Source organism: Aricia agestis, chromosome 18 (genome assembly GCF_905147365.1).
Source record: "Aricia agestis chromosome 18, ilAriAges1.1, whole genome shotgun sequence".
NCBI lineage: Eukaryota > Metazoa > Arthropoda > Insecta > Lepidoptera > Lycaenidae > Aricia > Aricia agestis.
Window position 1 is genome coordinate 759254 of NC_056423.1, and position 14849 is coordinate 774102.

The window sequence follows — 14849 nt, forward strand, 5'->3', positions numbered from 1 at the left end:
TCGGGAGATGTCATGGTTGTTAAAAATGCTGTTGAAAATAACAACGGGTTGCTTCAGGAGAGTCGGTAACAAAGCATACGTGGGCACATATTTTCACCGTGCGAAAAGAGATAGAGTAAGTGTCGAAACACACTAGGCCGAAGTTACGCGGCGTAATTTCCGCATGATTAGGTCCGCAATGTCAAACGCATAATCGTCGTCGGTAATTTAAAATACATTGCAGGCGGAATCATGCGTAAATTACGCCGCGTAACTTCGTGTGTTTGGATACTAAGAAATAATAGACTTTTCTTTTCCTGTACTTTCTCTCCTCGCGGATTTTTGCTCATACCAAAAAAAATATCGACAACTGAACATATAAAGTGGACTACTTTTTGGAAGTCAGTTAAAAGTACAACGACGCTAAAGAAGTTTTTATTAATATTTAACAGGTATTGTAGCAACTATTGTAATGACTGCATAAAAACTTACTAAGTAAATATTTAACTTTAAGCTAATAGGGCTATCTCTGATTTCACATAGGAACAATTGGGCTATTAAATGGACCCTAACAGGTCTAACTCCGGAAATGTCTTGAACCTAGAAAAGTTTAATCGCTCTATTACTAACACTAAACAGGAATTATCTGTTTGTCTGTACATTGATCGTTCCAATTAATTTTGGTGTAAACGTAAACAAAGATATTTGCCGTTTTCTTTTCTTTTGGGGCGGTTAATAAGTGGCATTTAAATTCGTAGAAATACTGAACTTAACACGCATAAGTTATTAAACACAAACAGCCAAACAGACAATCATACAATAATTGGCCCGCCCCGGCTCCCCCCGTGGTACATAGTACATACATACATATATAGTTATGCATTGGTGAAAGAATTTATGAAATCGGTCCAGTAGTTCCTGAGATTATCGCGTTCAAACAAACAAACTCTTCAGCTTTATAATAATATTAGTAAAGATTGTATAATGTTGTGTATACTGTATACTATTATTATTATATATCAAAAAATTAAAACACTGGAATTACTGCTAATAGTGCGGTTTAAAATTGACAATTTTGGCACCATTTTCTATAGTCTATATGACGTCACTACTGTCCTGCCCCGCGTTCCATTTAGCCTTAAAAACGATCAAAACGCTCAAAATAATAGGAGGCATTTTAAGCGTTTTGATCGTTTCTAAATGGAACGCGGGGATAACAGGTGTGACGTCACCGAACGCTGATTGGTGTTTTCAATCCGTTCCGTTTCAAGTTGCTTTAAATTCGTAATTTTTGTAAAAAAAAAAACAATATTTTATAAAATACTAGCTGTCACTGCAAACATTTCTTTGCCATATGAAGTATTTCGCCCGTATTATTTTATTGAAGTGACTAAATAAGTATGTCACCATGGCAACGTCCATCGCTATCCCGTCGCACAAACAATGGTCGCCGTCAGTCTCGAGTTGTAATAATTTACTATTATTTATTCAACAAATGCACTTATCAATATAAAAAGTACCCAGTAGCCGATTCTCAGACCCACTGAATATGCATATAAAATTTGGTTAAAATCAGTAAACCCGTTTCGGTGGAGTACGCGGCCTGACATTGTGACACGAGAATTTTATAATATATAAGATTAACCTTGTAGTGGCCCCTCTTCTATATTTTTTTAACATTTTTATAGCAAAATTTTCATAAATATTATATTTGCATGTTCCCTATTCATGACATTGGGGTATTTCTTATAGAAACATAGTCAAAAGCGCCTTGCGCTTGCAAATTCTATATATGTAAATTCTATATAAGGGCCACATACACACCCTAAAGTATTATCACTTTGTTTTGTCACACCCTGTATATTATACAATGTACAAAGCCTAATCGCTCTATTACTAACACTAAACATTGTATTGTCTGTCTGTAATCACGTGGACAATATTCAATAGCGATTTATATTAATCGGGCGCGTGTTTTGCTGATTTTAGTCGTATAATATTTGTGTCATAAGCCAGGGCTCGTCAACCTTTTTGTTTCTATTCGAAAAATTGTGTAATATAATTTTCAAACTAAATTAATGTTCTGTTTATTAAAAGCTTTACCTGCCAATGTTGGCTGGAATGTTAAACACGGTTTTTGTGTTCCATCAGTGTTTGCGCGTAGAAGTAACAAACATACACATTACACACTTACTTAGTAGCCGAACATAGAATCTCCTCTTTTTTCGTGAGTCGGTTAAAAATGAAAACACAATATCCATACGAATATTATTATAAATGCGAAAGTGTGTCTGTCTGTTACCTCTTCACGCCCAAACCGCTAAACCGATTTTGTTTAAATTTGGTATGGAGATACCGAGTCCCGGGAAAGAACATAGGATACTTTTTTCCCTGAAAAAAGTATGGTTCACGCGCGATTAACGAATTTTGCTGCGGGCATCATCTAATTCTTTTTTATATGAAAATGAACAGCTGAATGTGTTATAGCTTAGCGCAAAACGCCTCCGTGGTCTAGTGGTTTAGAGAGTGGCATTTGACGCGGAGGTCGTGTGATTTCGATTCCCACGTTGGAAATATTATGGTATTTCCAAGTTTGGTTAGGACAATGCAGGGTGATCACCTGATTGTCTGACAAGTAAGATCCATGCGTCGAATGGCCATGTAAAAAGTCAGTCCTGCGCCTGATCTCTCGCCAGTCGTGTCGCACTTCCGTCCCACTGGGTTATGAGAGTAAAAAGAATAGAGAGTGCTCTTGTGTACTGCGCACACGCTTGGGCACTATAAAATTACTCCTGCCGCTCCTGCGTAACTGCGGACTGGTTTAAATGAAACCGGCCACCGTTACCGAAACCGTTGTGGGAGTTATTATTAGCGCAAAATATCTCGACAGCAGCTAAACCGATTTCGCTTATTAATCCTTTTTTATTGTATATGATATTGAATGTACTGTAACTTCTTGGTGGAAATTCAATTCTTTTTAAATGTGTTTCTTAATGTCGGAAGGAGGCTGTCACGGAGAGAAAAATCCTAAAGATCAAGTACGTGGATAATTAGAAAGTTTAAAAATATTTCACCTACGTATAGAATTAGTTCTGATGACGTAGCTTTTGCCAATTCAACTCCATAGATATGACAGGACGACGTCCGTCAGGCCCGCTACTAAAATATTAATTATCTACACTGAGCACCACCGGTTTTCTACCTCTGACATACCGTATGAACTCCTGACCGGTCCACACTCAACATTAGTCACACCATTGTAGGCTTTATCTTAATTTCATTTGGCTACTTGTTTATTACTCAACTTAGGCCTTATCACCACTACAATAGAGTCGAAATTAATACGACAGTTTAAAGTGTTATTATTTATTAATAACATTCACGAATGAATGGATTGGGTGAAAGAAAATTTGATAAAATCTCGCCACAGATAGGACTCTATGTGTATGGGCGTAAGGGTGATTTTGGTATGTTGTGCGCCGCGGGGGACATGTCACATGTATGACAAGTATTTGGTAAGGATATGAGATTATTATCTTTAGGAAGTGTCGGCCTTAGACAACATAAGTGGTTCTAATCAAGTAACGCTTGGACTGTTTTGACCGACTTCCAAAAAAAGATAACGTTATAAATAAATATTTAACACTAGATAAGTTGGTGAATTTCGTAAATCGTATCACTCCTTATATTATACAGGGTGCAACAAAAATAAGTGATAATACTTTAGGGTGTGTACGTGTTCCTTGTAGAGAGTTCACTATCGTATATAATAAGTATTATCACTTATTTTTGTTACACACTGTATAAACATTTCACAAATATTTCAATACTACAATTAGTTAAATCGGTTCAGCCGTTCTCTAGTTTTAGCGAGACTAACAAAATAGAAAATTCATGTCTGTATGTCTTTATTGAGTGACAAAGTTACATAAAAATATCCACAGCCGAATATAATTATAACCTCCTCGTTTTTTGGAAGAAGAAATACAACTAGTTTTTTAAGGATTATAATAATTCATTCTAATATTATAAGTCCGTTTGTGTCTCTTCTCGTTTAAACTGCTCAACCGATTCGGATGAGACTTTTTTGCCTTTGTGAAAGGACAAAAAAATTATTATTACAGCAGTAAAATGTGCGGTTACCGCACGTAGCGCAAAAAAATCTCAGTAGAAATAAAAGTATCTTATTTCAAAATATTAGGAACAACATAAGTTGACGTACAAAAGACATCAACGCGCGCCAAAGTTCGTCCAAATTTACAAGCAGCTGGTTAATTTAGTATCCCCCGGGGACTCTGTAGTTTTTCAGGATAAAAAGTAGCTGATGTACTAACTCAGATCCTAAACTATCACCATACCAAATTTTATCAAAATCTGTTCAATAGTTTTTGCACTATAACGTGTTACTTCTAGACTCTAGTACCTACTGCCGCGCCGCTAGCTACTTAATAATATTATGATAGTGACCCTAAGGAAGAGTGACTGTGTCAAAAAAATTGTTCCGATTCTGCAAAATGTGACCCGAGTACATACATACTTTATGCAAAAAAAGAGACCCGAATACATGCAAGTAAATTTTGTTAGTAATATTATATCTTTAAACGAGCAATTCTTGTATATATATATAATTGGATCTCGGAATCGGCTCCAACGATTTTCATAAAATTTAGTATATAGGGGGTTTCGGGGGCGATAAATCGATCTAGCTAGGAATCATTTTCAGAAAATGTCTTTATATTCGTGTTTTATCGACAATCGATAAACAGAAAAATATGACTCTTCCTGACATCTATTGGCGAATAATAATACTATTTTGTAAGCAACTTATTGTTTTAACGGCCAGCAGATGGCGTTATTAAGTAGCACGAAGTCAATGAGTGTTTGCTATACCGAGCACAGCTCGGTCATCCAGGTACTTACTAATTATAGAAGTGACAATCATTGTCAACGTCATTCATTGTCAATTTGAATCTAGTGTTTCGTAGCTACTGCCATATTATTTTAGTGTGCGAAAGAAACGCTTGAGATTGAACGAGAACGATAGAAGTATGAGAGTTACATTTCCTTAGTTTTTTTTATTCGTAGCGGTGACACAAAAATACCAAAAAGTGTGATTTTCGGAAGAGAGCATATTATTATGTGTTATTTCAAAGACTAACCTACTACCATGATCAAAATCCGTTTAGGTTATCCGTTTATGTGTAAAGATATAACAACTAGAAGAAGCGAAACAATGCAGAGAGTCGCACGTATGTTTGCGTTGAGCAAGTTTGATTTGACAAGTATGGGTGTACTGTATGAATTATATGATAAACTGTGCGATTCGGTTACTCTACTGTTTAACATAATTATACTGTGCACAGTACAAGAATTCATTAAGTGGCAACACAGGCCGATCGTTATCAATATTATTAGATTTGGTAATTAATCGCGGCGAGTAATGTTACGTTTTGTAAAATCGATTAACAGAGAATTAATCGATTCTATATAATCGATTATAGAGTAACACAAGTTCGAGGTTTGGAATTAAAATCGAAAGTTGCATATTAGTTTGTAAAGTATCTGATAGTCCCTATTTTCCATATCAATACTATATATGCAAAAGTGTGTCTGTCTGTCTGTTACTTCGTTACGCCCAAACCACTTCACCGATTTTGCTGAAAGGTAGGGCTGAAAATACTTTGAATTCCTGGAAATATCATAGGATACTTTTTATGGCGGAAAAATGTATAATTCCCTTGGGATGAACGAATTTTGACGCACCGGAGTTGCGGGCGTCATCTATTATAGTACCTACTCATATGGGCCGGCTCGAGCGGCGAAATACCACGGGCTCACAGAAAACCGGCCTGAAACAGCGCTTGCGCTGTGTTTCGCCGAGTGAGTGAGTTTACCGGAGGCCCAATCCCCTACCCTTTTCCCTTCCCTACCCTCCCCTATTTCCTTCCCTACCCTCCCCTATTACCCTATTTCCTCTTAAAAGGCCGGCAACGCACCTGCAGATCTTCTGATGCTGCGAGTGTCCATGGGCGACGGAAGTTGCTTTCCATCAGGTGAACTGTTTGCTCGTTTGCCCCCTTATTTAATAAAAAAAGTCTTCTCCTCTCTGTACTTTCATAAGTGGGTTCAGACATATTCGAGACGTCGTATATGACATGGCAAAATAACGTTTGGCGAATCAGTTAGTATTATAATAATACTAAATCTCATAAACACAAGATTCCCGGGCAAAAATAGTAATTCCATATCCCCCGGTACTTAATAAGGCCAGTCTCGGGGAAACACAAAAGGCACAATTTTTCACCGAAAGATAGCGTCGGGTGAAGCCTAGGGCTGCCAAAAATAGTTTATGCCAAAATATTATTCTTGTACGATTTTTCTACTGTATTTTTGTAAACTCTTCTTAAAATATTTTATTACGTATCTTATTCTTTACTTGTTTAAAATATCAATCCTGTAATTTTACAAAATTATTCATGTACGTTCTTATCTTTTCGCGAGGTTAACAACGGGTGAAACTAGGTTCGCATTGGCTGTTTTTCATGTCAAGTGCAGACAATGGATGACGACTTACATCCATTTTACATAATGCGAACATATTTATTTGTTAGTTCGTTCGTTGAATATTATTCTTTGAAAGTACAATTAAAAATAGCCAGATTTTATGGTGGCAGCGGTGGGATTCACTGAGCATACTTGCAGCCATTTCCTGGCAGTTGGCAGCCCTGACATGGACACCGGACCACCAGGACACGGGTGACGGGACATTAGTGAGATTACCGCCACTATTAGCGCTAACTGTGCGCCCGCGCATTATTTAGCGTCACTCCCGCCTGATACAAGGAGACAAAGTATGCGTGTTTAATGTTTGTTTAAATACTGGATTAAAGGTCAGAATCAACACAGCAAAGCAATGCGAAACAGCAAATTCTCTGAACTTCTGTCGCATCGTAGAAATTCATAGGCAAAAGAGGACCTACGTAATTTAGTCGATTTATGTCAAGTCAATGTTGACGGCTGAGCTTGACATAACTCGACTATATACGTAGGTCTGCTATCTCCTAATAACCAACTTCTCTGATGGTAAAATTTTAAGCTTAGTCTCAGACGTCAGTGTTTTAAGATAGCGAATAAAATAAGAAACTTCTGTCCCGGCAAACGTTGTTTTGCCATAAAATGGTTTTTCCTGTTTTCCTGCTTTTCTAGTTTCAGTTTTTTCTGATTTTTTTTTCTAATAGACCTCACGGAGCCCGAGACCTTTCCAACAAATGCAAAACCGTGGAAATCGGTTCGTGCGTTCTGGAGTTATAGCGTCAGGAAGGAAAACCCGACTTATTTTTAAATATTAGAACAGTGTTTCCCAACCTTTTTCTGCCACGGATCCTTAGAAACCATGTACAGTTTTAGGGACCCCCTTAATAAAATGAACAGCAAAAAATTCTGAATATGTATGATCCAGAGACGACACCGCAGACCCCCATACGTATACTCGCGGACCCCCAGGGGTCCGCGGACCACACTGTATTAGAAGATATGTTTCCGCATCGTCATCGTCTTATTTTCGGAATACTCACAAGTCTTGTCAACACGATAAAAGAAAAAGTATAGACTAAGACGCCTTAGGTATATCTAAAAAGCCTGAATAAGATATCTACCCCGCACCTAGTCTAGCAATTACTACATCACCTAACCACAGACTATAGAACCGCTGACATTACCACTAATGGTCTATATGCGTTGCTCTATGGTTTGCGGCATTAAGAGTAAACGACGTAGTTCCAAGCCGTTATATTTGATAGGCTACTTTATTTGTGTAATAGCACTTGAGGCACTCAATGTGCTTTATTCCAAAATTCCAAACTTGCATGTAATGTTACTTAAGAGGAGTCCACACCGCCCTTTTTTCCATACAAACGTTGTCCCCTGTTTCCTCCCTGGATAATGCTAGTAGAGTTATAATTTTTTTCCTGAATATCTACGACCACTAATACAATGTCCCTATGTTTTCTTTTTTTTCATAATTTAATTATTAAATAAAATATGAACGTTCAAAAACCCAAAAAAATGGCCAGATTTTCCGCTGTGTTCAAACGTCCAGAAAACAGATTTGGCTAGATTATACAATAAAAGCAAAACATAGGAACACAGCTCAAGCTTTTTTTTAATCTTTAATGAAAAAAGTACTTAGATCGGTTAAGTTTTGGAGAAGGAATCAGGGGACAACGAATCGTTGATTTTCTGGATTTTCTGCAGTTGTCTCTATCGCGTTCTGCGGTAGAGGCTCGAGGTAAGGGAGACAGCTATAGATATTACACGTACTTTTTTTTTCATTTCTCTAGCCCCTGGTGTATCCTCTTAAGGGGCCAGGTGCCATCGAAATTCGCATACATACGTAATACCAAAATCATTTTCTCATACGAAAATATTTTTATCTGATCTCTCGCCAGTCGTGTCGGTCTTCCGTCCCACTGGGTTATGACTTATGAGAGTAAAGGAAAAGAGAGTGCTCTTGTGTACTACGCATACACTTGGGCACTATGAGATGACTCCTGCGTAACTGGCTTGGTTTCAATGAAACTGGCCACCGTCATCGAAACCGGTGTGGGAGTTGTGAGGAGGAATGACGACCTCTGTGGCTCAATTGGTTGAGTGTGTGACCGCTCAAGCCGGTGGTCGCGGATTCGAATCCCGCCGACGGAACAAAAAGTTTTCAATGTTCCCGGGTCTGGATGTGTAATGTGTATGATATAATAAAAATCTTAAACATATGTATAGTATAAAAATATTAAATATATTTCCGTTGTCTGGTACCCGTAACACAAGTCCTTTAGGTACTTAGCACGGGGCCAGACTGACGTGGTGTGAAGCGTCCATAGATATTATTATTATTTAGTTATTATTATTATTAGACTATAGATACATTTTTATAGAAACTGCGGATGCGTATGTTTTTTTAGGTAAATAGGAGTTGGGTAAAAACCCGACTGCACCAAAAGGGTTGTGTTTCTAGTTAGAAACAGACAATTGTCCAAAACAATAATTGACCGTAATAACAGCGCCACAATGGGCACATTTGTAACCTATTGTCAGGTCCTCTCCATTTATATACGAACGTATTTGGGCAGACAGTCGGACAATACTCTATTCGAGGCTACGTATTATTGATTGGGAATAACAATACCGGCTTAGTAGTAACAAATGTGTCTGTAGTTTGTACGTCGTTGAAGTCACAAATTAGTTTCTGAAACCACTCTCCTGTGGAACCAAGTCCGAATTGGATAAGAATTTATGCTAAGTACCTACTCACATGCGGTTTTGCTCGATATTTAAACTTCAAATCGAGTATAAATTATTACTGTGTGGACCGCAAAACCCACAGCTCGAACGAAGGCTCGCATCGAGCCGGCTCGATGGAATAGGCATGATGACTATTTTTTTTTCTTATCGGTAATTGAAAGACACTTAAAAATTAGAAACATCGTCGAAAGAATGACTCTGATAGCTTAAAAATTCACCAAGATATGACAATTCAAATATCTCATAAAAAGACCTGCCCGAAACGCTCCATACAAAGTGCTACGAAAGTCTGACGTCAGTCTTTCGTAGTTTGTACGCATCGGGAGACAACTTTGTTCGACAGGTATATTAAATATTGCGTTTATGAAAGTGGTTTCATAACAAAAGTTGCTTTTAATTGCATAAGTTATCGAATTGTATACAAATATTAAATAATTTAATTGAAAAAAAAAATCGACTTGAATATCCAACTTTGAAGGCACATAACAAAAAAAAAATACAAATGCTATCAAGCTGAAATTTTGGGAACGTTCACTTATTTTTTACCGTGATTTCTTTATTTTATTAACAAAATTTGTTAATCTTTGACCTTGTCATCATCCCTATGAAATATATCAATTTACAATTAAACTATCGAGCAATGCTGAATATGTGGACGAAATCCCGAGCCGCGAGTTTTGCTCGACGTTATTGCTCGATCGAGCAAAACTGTATTTGAGTACTTAGCATAAGAAACGTCATGCTACTTTGATTATTATTGAATACTAGATGACGCCGGCAACCAGTTGCACATGAATTCGTTTATTGCGCGGAAACCAACAGACAGCGATGCGTTCCACGTTCTGCGGCGTCGCGTCGTAGATTAATACCTTGTGGCCTGGCCCTCTGATAGTACAACCAATTAGCTAGGTCTATTTAGCTAAGACATAGGCATTTAAATCAGCACTCTCTAGTTAATCGAATAATGTAAATCGTGTCAATAGTTAATAAATCGATATCAAATCGTTATCTACATTAGACGCTTGTTTAATGAATAGAATCGAGTAACTTACTCGAGATAATCGATGCTCAGTAATCAGATCACAATCGAATCGGATTTATAAGGATCTACAGTTTCCTGCTGAGATCTAATCTTTAGTGGACTTCTAGTAACTTGTGCTGGCAACACAGACATGGCTCCCAGTGTTGCCAACATAAAATTCAAATAGCCCGCGGTTGTATCAGATTTGTAGCTAAGATCGTAATTCGTAACGAAGTACTTTCGTTCAGAATTATTTACATACTAGATGTTCCCGCTCTGTTGAATGAATATGGAAGAAACGAGGTTCTGGCGTCTACTTTTATTAATGCTAGTGGGCTCGATCATAAAGTTAATATACCTAGCGGAATAGAGAAACAAAAGCCTGAGCAAGAGAGATGTCACTATCAGTAACACCGCGTGGTAAAAAGAGACGTGTGATACATGACAGTAGCACTCTTTTTTTTTTACTTACACTCACACACTCTTAAAAATGTATATACGTACACATTTTTTTACACACAGATGAAACCAATTTCAGTTTCATTTGACACCTCGAGATTGTTGCTCTATTCCGCTAGGTATATTAACTTTTTTTTTTTTTTTTATGAAATAAGGGGGCAAACGAGCAAACGAGTCACCTGATGGAACGCAACTTCCGTCGCCCATGGACACTCGCAGCATCAGAAGAGCTGCAAGTGCGTTGCCGACCTTTTAAGAGGGAATAGGGTAATAGGGGAGGGAAGGGAAGGGAAGGGAAGGGAATAGTTGAGGGTAGGGAAGGGAATAGGGTAGGGGTTAGAGGCTTGGGCCTCCGGTAAACTCACTCACTCGGCGAAACACAACGCAAGCGCTGTTTCACGCCGGTTTTCTGTGAGAACGTGGTATTTATCCGGTCGAGCCGGCCCATTCGTGCCGAAGCATGGCTCTCCCACGTATAAATGGGCTTTATGGGCTACGCCCAATTTAAGTATATATTGTATTGTTTCGCTTTCGTATTAAATTATTTATTGCTTTTATTCCACAATTGTTGATATATTCACAACATTGAAGTTTTAATACGTACGGGTCGAATTGATAACCTCCCTGGAAGTCGGAAGACTCTTCACTCTAGCACAGCCTTTCCTAAAGTGGGCGATAACTCCTCCTTGTGGGCGCTGAAGGTCTAAAGGGAATGGGACCCAGAAAAAAAAATGGGGGCGTTGTTCTACGCTTGGGGGTATCTTGTAATTTTATTCTATCTGGACGAATTTTAAATTAAAACAATGGGGGGGGGGGGGGGGGGGGGGGCGCTAGCCGCTAAAACATAATTTCTTCTCAAAGTGGGCAGTGGACAAAATAAGTTTGGGAACCCCTGCTCTAGCAGCTCGAGAATGGCGCCCGTGTGCATTGCACACATTGCACATATGGTCCTGATATCATCCAATCTTTCTATTCATTGTCGCATCTACTGATATACAGCTGATAACTTTTTAAAAATTAGGAGGCGCCTCCGAAAGCTCAGCGTGTGTCCAGTCACCAGTGCTAAAACCTATAGCAAAAACTCACTCACCTTCATCTCTCATAGCGTTGACAGCGTGCTCCACACCCAACCAGGGGCTGGGTAGATCCAAGAATACAGCATCGGCCTTCGCGATCAGCTCATCGCCGAAACCCTCAGCTAATACGTCTCTGTGTTGCGCCTGAAAAAGACAAATTTTCTCAATGACTGTGATAAAATAGCTCGTCCGGTTTTAAGGTGAGACCACACTACATTGTAGCGGAGTGACGCGCGACGTCACGGCTAAAATTTATCTGTCACGGCTAAAATATATCTGTCACGGGACTCACGGGATAAAATTTTATACGTGGGAGAGCCATGCTTCGGCACAAATGGGCCGGCTCGACCGGAGAAATACCACGTTCTCACAGAAAACCGGCGTGAAACAGCGCTTGCGCTGTGTTTCGCCGAGTGAGTGAGTTTACCGGAGGCCCAATCCCCTACCCTATTCCCTTCCCTACCCTCCCCTATTACCCTATTCCCTCTTTAAAGGCCGGCAACGCACTTGCAGCTCTTCTGATGAAGTTGCTTTCCATCAGGTGACCCGTTTGCTCGTTTGCCCCCTTATTTCATAAAAAAAAAATAAAAAAAAATTTACAGTGTGTCTGTCTGTTACCTCTTCATGCCCAAACCACTGAACCGATTTTGCTGAAACTTGGTAAGTACCTATAGAAACACTTTGACTCCCGGTATATAGACGTAGGATACTTTTTATCCCGGAAAAAATTACAGCTCCCTCGTGATTAACGAGTTTTGACGCAAAAGAGTTCCGGGCGGCATCTGTAGTGCAGCTAGGTGCGGTCGCTATTAAAATAAATTAAATACAGTCTCTAAATTCGTGATTGGCATAATATTATACTTAGTAGCAGGAATACAGCTAGATGAGGAGTAATTTATACGTGGTAGAGCCATGCTTCGGCACGAATGAGCCGGCTCGACAGGAGAAATACCACGTTCTCAAAGAAAACCGGCGTGAAACAGCGCTTGCGCTGTGTTTCGCCGAGTGAGTGAGTTTACCGTAGGCCCGATCCCCTCCCCTTTGCCTTCCCTACCCTCCCTATTCCCTCTTAAAAGGCCGGCAACGCCAAGTGCGTTGCCGGCCTTTTAAGAGGGAATAGGGAGGGTAGGGAAGGCAAAGGGGCTCTTCTGATGCTGCGAGTGTCCATGGGCATTAAATGAGTCCTAATCAAGAGTAAATAATAATCAAAATCGAAAGCTAGTAATTACAGTAGACTCGACTGTAATTAGAGAGAGATACATGGTTGAAAAAAAATAAATACCCACAGTAACAAACTCAGCCAGGCCGTGACACGCAAACTCCTCCTGTGCCAGCTTAGCTCTGTGGTCGTGGAAGTCGAAGGTGTACACGTGGCCGTTAGGCCGCACGCGACGGATCAGCGCGTGGGTTAGGGAGCCGCTGCCTGTGCCTAAAAGTAGAGACTTAGAACAGGATTTCATATTATAGTTATACGAGCTTTTGCCCGCGGCTTCGCTCGCGTTAAGGAGAATTATTATATACAAACTTTAATCCCCTATTTTAACCCCTTGGAGGTAGAATTGATCAAAATCCTTTCTTCGGATGCCTACGTCATTTCATCTACCTGCAAGCCAAATTTCTGCCCGATCGGTCCAGTGGGCTGTGCGTTGATAGATCACCTATATATATATATATATATATATACATTGACTAAGTAAACTACTACTTACAGAGCCACTCAGTTACTATGTGTATGGATGTAAGTAGTACTTTAGACTGAGATGTGAGTAGTACTTTGTAAAGACAAAAATAAGTAAATAAGAAAATGAGTATTTGTAAAAGCTACCAATTTCTTTTCATTTTTTATTTTAATATACCCTAGTCACTCTCACAGTAAAGTGACAGTAAACACAAATGTAATGAAACCTCTCTATTTAAAATCAATCAAGACATTCACAGTGCAAGCTAATTGTTCAATACATACAATATATTTCATTCTCTTGAACAATAGCCTCCTTAGCCACAGTCTGAATAATAACAATAATAATAAGAATTAGGACTATGTTAAGATCTAAGAATACAGTATCTATCAAAGTTATTTAATTTGTTTCGGTACAAAAAATTTCAATAATCTTATTAACTATTTTTTTAAACAGTGCTCAAAACTAAATAAAATAAAATATGTTAATACATACCAGCCTCTATAACAACACTGCCAGGTACCAAATCCAGTTGTAGCAATATCATACTGATGTCTGGTGTGTAAATAATTTGTGTGCGATGAGGTAACGTCAGCGACCACAGTTCCGGAGTCGGTTGTAACACATGACCCCAGCCTTTTGATAGTTGGACCTGTGTAGTTTATTATCGTGTAAGAATTTTTAATCGATAAAAAAGGTTTGGAGTGGCTGAAATAATTCAATACTATAGAAATATTTTAATACTAATTACTATCTAAACATTTTCAATTCCTGACTATGCTACCATCATTGTATATGAAGACCCCGAGCAATTTTACAAATAATATTCAATGTATCATTAGTCTTACTTTATAGAAGTTGCCAATTACAAAGCATTTTATTATCTAAACAAACAAACAAACAACAAATCAAAATTGTTTGGTATTAAATAATACCTTACCACAAATAGATGTGGTGGACATTAATAATATTTTCAATTCTAGATTAGGTAATTTGACATATGATAAGTATTTCTTATCTAATTTTTTAGCTCGACATTTAGCTAAATGGCTATACAACTTTATAGTTTTAAGACAAGCCAAAAAATTGGCTAAGCCAACCACTGCTTTTATTGAGCAGTGTTCTTATTCTAATCAATATGTAACAGAGTGCTTGGAATATGTTCCAAATAATTTAAATTAGATTCTAGGACAACAGAGGCATACTCTAGCAGTATATTATTAAACAAAAATAATAATACTAATGCCTACCACCAACAACAAGATTTCAAAACAAAATTGTAATTTTAATATAAACTTGGTGCATCAGAACTTACAGGGAAAAATAGGAAAAGAATTA

The 14849-nt window shown here is 38.4% G+C and overlaps 1 protein-coding gene across 1 annotated transcript in view; it reads right to left on the reverse strand.

The window, feature by feature from the left end:
- LOC121735805 (tRNA (adenine(58)-N(1))-methyltransferase catalytic subunit TRMT61A) overlaps positions 1-14849 on the reverse strand; it is a 98525-nt gene that overhangs the window by 82713 nt on the left and 963 nt on the right. Inside the window, exons 2-4 of the mRNA XM_042126766.1 lie at positions 14007-14163; positions 13119-13261; positions 11847-11976 (exon numbers count right to left, since the gene is read on the reverse strand). Coding sequence (XP_041982700.1) covers positions 11847-11976; positions 13119-13261; positions 14007-14163 — 430 coding nt within the window. The remainder of the gene's footprint in view (positions 1-11846; positions 11977-13118; positions 13262-14006; positions 14164-14849) is intronic.